A 7,608-nucleotide genomic window follows, 5' to 3' on the forward strand; every position below is an offset into this window, starting at 1 on the left:
TCCTCCATGGCCAAATTCAAGTCCGAAAGGTCTATGGGGTTATGATATACATCGTCACGTACAAGTATCGCCACTCGTGACCTATTATTTGGATTTATAGGGGCACTGTGGTAGAACACATATGGAGAAAGGCGCTCTCCTCCAGGTACGGCATTCGTTTCTTGAAGAGCCAGGACGTCAGCACGCTCAGTTTTCAAAGATTCGCTCATCCCTGGTAGGCGCGTCCGCAGCCCATTTGCGTTCCATTGAAGAATGGAAGGAAACACTGGACTGCGCCTCTGTTGACGAGTGCTATTCTTTTGGTGAGTTATTGGAGCTCTTTGTCTGTTCAGGGTCTTCTGCCCACGGTGTCGCGCATTTGCGTTACTTTGTCCCCCTAGCATGCCCCCAGAAGGGGAAGCATTGCCTGCAAAATTGTAGCAATTGCCCGGGCCACGAGGCTTCAAGTTTAGACAATATTGCCAGGGATATGTTTGCAACTGTCTTGATAATGGAGACCCAAGCGGGTGTTGTTGCGATGGGTAAGCCTGAAGTCTTGTCGCTTTCTTTCCTTTCAGTGCTTCGTTTTGTTGCCTGACGCCTTGGAAGCGCGTGCGAGGAAGGTTGGTGCGTGGACGACGTTGACTTTTCATCACTTGGGACATCGTTCAGTGGTACTTGGTTGATAACGATTTTTTTCTGACAGTCCTCAGCGACAACAGAAGCGTAGCTTTTGGCGCCTGCATTAGAGATCGTTGGCTCTGATTCGTCTTGCATTATGACCTCAGCGGTGTCAGTTATTTGTGTCTTTTGGGGATCTAAGGCTGACTTCGCTTCGCGGAATCCCACTGAATTCTTCTTGGAGTACGCTATAATGTCACGCTCTTTAATCCATTTTGGACAGTCAGGTGATGTGGCTTGGTGCTTTCCACTGCAGTTGGCGCATTTCATTGTCGTGGAATGACATTCAGCACCCGTCCCGTCATGGTGTTGCCCACAACGGCAGCAGGCCTTCGGACGTTGGCAGGCGGTTTTCTTGTGGCCAAATCCGTTACAATTGTGGCATTGTAACGGTCTGTCTGTGAACAGTGAGACTGGATAACGAACGTGCCGTAGAAGCACGTAGCTTGGCAGCTTAGTGCTGGTGAAGGCGACCTTCACGACGCGGGAGCGTCCGAGTCTCCGAACGTTGGCAATCTTGCAGCATGTGTCTTCAGCGCGAAGATTGCGCGCAATCTCGTCTTCTGTGATTTCAGCGTCGACGCCTTGGATGACACCATACGAAATGAGCCCTGACAGTGATGAGTAGGCTCTTACTGGAACACCGCAGAGCATTGCAGTGTTCAGTAGAGTTTTCGCTGCCTGCCCGTTGCGAACATCAACAGCGATCAGGTTCAGCCGATCGTTAGGGCGCACTTGGATGATGCACTCTTGGCAGAGCTTCTCAAGGGCTTCGGAAACTTTCAGGCTGTTGAGCGCTGTAAGTCTGGCCTCCTCTTTCACAGGAACGAAGATGACGGTGAGGCTGGTGTTATCTTGCTTCTTTGGTTGTTGCGGAACGTCAGGAGACGAGTCGCTGTTCTTTGGACGACAGCGCTTTCTGCCGGATCTGCGCCATTCGCCTCCGGAATCTTCGCTCTCCATGTTGGCGGTCTCTGAGCAGACAGATCGACTGCAGTCCTGGGATTCATCGAGTGCGCTGCTGGCCTGGTGTTGTGCTGCCGTAATGGATATGTCGTTTTCGGAAAGAGACATACCAGCATGCATCCCTTCTCTTGCTGTAGAGGGTGCTGCCCTAGCCCCTGCCGTCCGAGTAGACCCCAAAGTCCAAGGGACCGACAAAGTCGTGTAGAATAGAAAATTCCAGAGATAGAAGCTTTTGCGTTCCGGCTCAGATCACTTCGTCGTCTTTTCCCAAGTCTACCTGCCGGGTGGCAGACAAAACTGCTGATTTCTAATGTTCAGGAAATCGTCGAGGGCGGCGTTAGCGTCTGTATCATCATCAATGTCTGTCTTTTTACCTTCACATTTAGAAAATATATTGGAAGATTTACTCTCACCAAATGAATGGTCAGGTTAATAAATCTAAGATAAATAATTACACACGTGCAGTGTGATATAATGTGTTCCTTATTCGATATGATTGAAATAAAAAAACAATAAAGTCTAAAAGAAAAAATAATATACCCGAGTTCACTTCATGCCTAGAGCCACTAAATGAGCTGCGCTTAGACTATCGGCACTCTGTTCCTCGACATTGCTGTGGGCGCCGCCATTTTGGGTCTTGTGCAGAGCAGATGCAACTGCCGATCGTCATGATTCAAAACTACGACTTCCTCAGCAATAGATTCGGTGTTAAAAAGCTAATGCAATATTGCTTTGCTCTGTCGCGGACTGTTTAAACACTTGTGGAAGACGGAAAAGCGTTTCCTGTGATTTCACATAAAGCTTCAGATAACTGACAACCATCATTTTAAGCCACAATATGGCCACGTTTTGTTACTCTGAAGCGTAGCTCATTTAATGACACTCTTTATGCCCTAGTTCAAGGAGCTTGTAGTACCTGGAGGTGGCATGACGTAAGCCCTGTGGATTCCACTAGTCACAACCTTTTGACGCCTGCCTCTTCCTTATTGTTCCTGCTAGTGCCACTAAACGCAAAACAAAAACTGGTTTTTTTTGCGTTTCTTCTTCCTTCTTATACGTTTGTTATGAAGGATGAAGGTTGCCCGATTAATTCATGGAATCGAAAATTAATGTCTTGGCGGGCACTTGTAGACAAGGTGCTTTAGGGTAGAGATATATGCGGGAGTTTAGATGACGCGTATGTAGCTGAGAAATCGTGAAAAGGACTGGGACGATTAATGTCTTTTCTGTTATTTGTAGACTGTTGGTGTTGTTTGTGTTTATGCTGTCCACTCTGGAGCTAATGTTTGCCCTGCTCTGCTGTGGGATTTTTTTTAAGCAGTGCGCGCTGCTGCTGAGCGCGTGCTGACGACGAGCTTCCGCAGTCCTTTTGGAGCGTGCATTTAGCACCATCAAGGTTGCTGGTCTTAGCAGGCTATTAATGTGAGCTCGTACTGAGTATGCGCTCTACTTCCTTGCTTTCAAAACTCTGACTGACTGCATGCGCTCTAAACATCGCCCTCAAATATGGCGTCTAGTGAATACCTCCTATTGAGGGTTCACTGACGCACGTGTCATGCCTTTCGGAAGCCATCTGAAAAGCTTCCCTGATTTCGCGCTTGGTCCTGTCTTGTGATCTATCTAAGATAATTAGGGTTCCAAGCAGAGCTTCGCAGCTGCATCTTGCACACTGTGCTGCGAGGTTACCAGATGCCTGCAGCTGCACGCAAGCGTATTTGTGCTCTCTTGGGGTCTGATTTATACATCTCCTTGTTTGTCCTATGTATGATTTTCTATACGTCAGTGGTATCTTGTATACAACAACTCCTTCAGTGCAGTCAACGAACTTGTGTTTGAGTTTCACCTTACACGATGCTTGACCTCTTGTGTTGTTCTTCTTATGTGTTTCGCAGCGCAGTATACCTCAGAATGACAACGCAACTAGCCAAAATCCAAGCATTGTTAGTACAATGCTGCCTCGGCTCATCGGGAATTTGAATAAATCCTGGACATGTGCTTTTTGTGCGTCATTTGATTTTCCTGGCGTTTTTCTGCGTTACACGCAAGATACAGCCCCAGACTGTTGCCGCGCAGAAAACAGTTCTTGTTACCTTTGAGACGCCGCTTTATTATTGCATCAAAGATGAGCGCAATTTAAACTTCGTACCGAAAAGCCAAGCACCACAACGTGAGCCAGTTCATTTTTTTTTTTCTTTTAACTTTTTTGCTGTTTTTCTTAAACTGTTGTTCCATGCGGCTCTCACCGCTTACGAGATAAGAAACGATTATAATTTTAGCTCAGCCTTTATCTTCTCAACTCACACCCAGACTTACAACACGACGAGATTGACGACTTCCACACTTGGACGCCTTCGGCAACGCCGACAATGTTTTTCTTGTCATTTTTTTTTTTGCGACTATTGCATGGATGGATGGATGGATGAATGGATGGGTGGTAATGGCTATACCATTTGTAACGGACGGAAGCTTGCACCACCTAGCGCAGTAGATTTGATCAGTGTTGCCCACAGTGGTACTGCGTAGGCGCAGAAGAACCATAAAAGCGGCCTTTTTTTTTTCTTCTCGCTTCCTCCTCCGGACTAATAAATAGCGTTATTTATTAGTAATATCAATGCCTCCTGTTTAGTCCATGCCTGTTTGAAGCGCTCCCCGATGCCGTCGAGTTTATTAATTCCTCCTTTTCTTCTAACGTCCTTGTGAGCCATGAGACGGCGCTGCCTACGTTGGGAGGGTATAATTAAAGCCGATTAATAATAATAATAACTTTATTCACCATATCACATATGGTGGGAGCTAGAGAAAAAAGCTGACAAAGCAGCTTGACGGGTCTCCAGCCCCCTGAACAGGTACACAGCGGGGCCAAGTTACATAAAAGCAAGAAAAAAGCAACAGCAAAATAAACAGAAACAACCACAAAACGCTGTTATGGTAAAACAAAAAGAAGATGACTAATGCCTGATTCACATGGTGCGAATTTGCCTGCGATTTCGAAATTGCGACGCCGTTCTTGCGGCACAACGCAGTTGCGGTGCGAATTCGACTAATTCGCGACTGCGTATTTTGCCAAACTTTCCTTGCGAACGGCCGCTTTTGCGAAGGGGACGGACAGCCAATCAAACGCGGCTCGTGAAAGACGTCACGGTGGTCATAGCAACGTGGGAATCAAAAATACGAAAAATGCGTCACCTACGTCGTCGTCTTCGAAATTCGCTGCGGGGGTGGGGCGGCAGATGTGCTTCTTCCAAGTGAATATTTTTCGCCGGAGGATGTAAGCTTGAGTTCGGCATTAAAACGAACTGGCGTTTGCGTACCACGCGAGGGTTGTGGTTGCTTCCTTTGTAAAATTGCAGGCGGTAACAATTGACGCTTCTGTTCGATAACTTTGCTTAAGGGACTCGTTGCGTAGTAGAAAGATCCTTTCTTCAAATCTGCTTGCAGATGACGCGAAGTTCTGTCTAGAAACCGAGAAACGCTGAACAGCACCTCGTTATTAAAGGCGTTTGATAAAAATCAAACTTAAGATTTTTACGTAGTGCCAACAACTATTGATATGTAAACGCGCTGGACGCGTGCTACGCGAGTGACACGCGTGTAAAATGGCTTTAATTACAAGGTGCCGATCAGCGATTCTCGGTTTCAGGACAGACCTTCGTGTCAGATCTGCAAACAGATTTCAAAAGAGGGTCTTTCTACTATTCAATGAGTCCCCTACGCAAATGTCACACGTGCCACGCGTGACATTTGTCATACAAATCCTGTGACAATTTGGTTTTGTGCATAGTTTGCGATTATTTCACCAACATGATTGTTTTGGCTTTTTTTTTGCATCTCAAAACCTGTGGTTTTTTATTTATGTCGTTTCCTTTATCTTCAGTGTTTTTGTCATGTTCGCAATCGCTAATATTGTTTGAATTAAAAAAAGCTAAACATTTACGTTAGCTTTTCATGCTGAACTACACCGAGGAAGTAGAGAATATGTTTTGCACGTCCAGCGTGTCGTTCATTTTATGAAAATCGGCCGATAAAACGCATTCTGTGTTTGGTAAAGACCCGATTGGGCAGCGTAGGTCCAACGAAAACAGTGAAATAGCACCTCACCCTGTGGGGAATCAGCCAGTACTCTGTCGATCTACTTTAGGCTATACCTGCCACAAAAAGTGTCCGCCAGTTTGTCCGTAAAAGAGGCAAAGACCACAACCCATTTTCTACAAAAAAATTGACTGATTTGCAGGCAACAGGTTCGGGGTGGAAATGAGCTAGAGAGGTGACATATGAGGCAGGGGTGATCCAGGAATACATTTTTTATTGCTCGCCTTAAATGTTGGAAGATAACAACTAACAAAAGACAAAAAAGATGCAATTACAAAAGAGAAAAAAAATCAAGTACAGGCTCACCTTTTTGGCAGACATCAAATACGAATAAAGAGGAACATAACACGTTGCTGGAGTCATGGGGTGCACCGGCGCCAAAAGGCAAATATTTGCATTGTGCGCCAGTGCTGCAAGGCCGCCCACTCATCTACACACGCCACCGACGATCTGAGTACCCCTTGTCAATGGCCAGACGAAATCGACCCCTACGTGACCCGGAAGCTACAACGCAAGGCACGACGAGAAGGAAATTCGCCGTGCCTTCTGTTATAGTTTCGTCGTAACCACATAACCCCCTACAGCCTTCTTATACAATCGTGTGCGCAACAAAGACGAGGACAAAAGCAGAGAAGGGGACACAACAAGGCGCAACTTTCAACTGAATTTTATTGAAAACGTGTTCCGGTATATATATAGTCTCAACCATCGTTACAATGACAACAAAAAAAGACAAAAGTATAGGAAGAAAAACACCATGACAGAGCATAACTGGGAAACAACACTATCTCGTTCTCAGGAAAAACAATTCCTTCTCCGATAATGCGATCGACGGCATAGCAACACACATGTCTCCTAAATAATCAATGTGCTCGGCTTCTATGATTTCGCGTGTTACCGCTGACTTGCATTTCCCAATTTTTACAGATTCATCCAACAGTGGGGTACAACCGCATGTCCTGCAATGCAAGTCAAGAAAGCCACCGTTCTTTTTTTGCACGTTGTTATTGTGCTCGCGAAGCCGATCATTTAGGCAGCGATCATCGGCTTCGCGAGCACAATAACAACGTGCAAAAAAAGAACGGTGGCTTTCTTGACTTGCATTGCAGGACATGCGGTTGTACCCCACTGTTGGATGAATCTGTAAAAATTGGGAAATGCAAGTCAGCGGTAACACACGAAATCATAGAAGCCGAGCACATTGATTATTTAGGAGACATGTGTGTTGCTATGCCGTCGATCGCATTATCGGAGAAGGAATTGTTTTTCCTGAGAACGAGATAGTGTTGTTTCCCAGTTATGCTCTGTCATGGTGTTTTTCTTCCTATACTTTTGTCTTTTTTTGTTGTCATTGTAACGATGGTTGAGACTATATATATACCGGAACACGTTTTCAATAAAATTCAGTTGAAAGTTGCGCCTTGTTGTGTCCCCTTCTCTGCTTTTGTCCTCGTCTTTGTTGCGCACACGATTGTATAAGATGTCAAACCAACTCGCCCAAACAACCACTCTTCCCCTACAGCCCACCCCACACTGCAGAGAGGGCAGATGCTACGCTTCGTCGGCGTGTACAAACACACTCCCTCTCAGCACTACATTACCTCCAGCACGCTGCAGATCTACCTGAACTACCTAAACGCACATACTTCGGAGACTACTCAAATAACTCTCACACACCAAGTTAAAGGGAAGCTGGAGCGGTTTTGTATTTGAGGAAACACACTTAAATCGTCTTCATTTCACCTCCAGGATCTCGAATATCGAAATTATTTCTTTTATAATTTGGCGCATGGAGGTTGCAGAAAATCATTTTCAAAGTACCGCCGAAGGCCCTCCTTCCAGGAGCGTGACGTCACAAAAGGGGTTTTCGGAATCTTCCTTCCAGCAGCGTCC

At 45.8% G+C, this 7,608-nt stretch overlaps 1 protein-coding gene across 1 annotated transcript; it reads right to left on the reverse strand.

Annotated features, from left to right (window-relative positions):
- Positions 1–363: 363 nt before the first annotated feature.
- On the reverse strand, positions 364–1,623 carry LOC120842578. The gene has a single exon (XM_040213713.1). The coding sequence runs from the start codon at positions 1,621–1,623 to the stop codon at positions 364–366; it is 1,260 nt and encodes a 419-aa protein (XP_040069647.1).
- Positions 1,624–7,608: the final 5,985 nt, after the last annotated feature.

This window comes from Ixodes scapularis, unplaced genomic scaffold (assembly GCF_016920785.2).
Source record: "Ixodes scapularis isolate PalLabHiFi unplaced genomic scaffold, ASM1692078v2 PGA_scaffold8__174_contigs__length_109621045, whole genome shotgun sequence".
NCBI lineage: Eukaryota > Metazoa > Arthropoda > Arachnida > Ixodida > Ixodidae > Ixodes > Ixodes scapularis.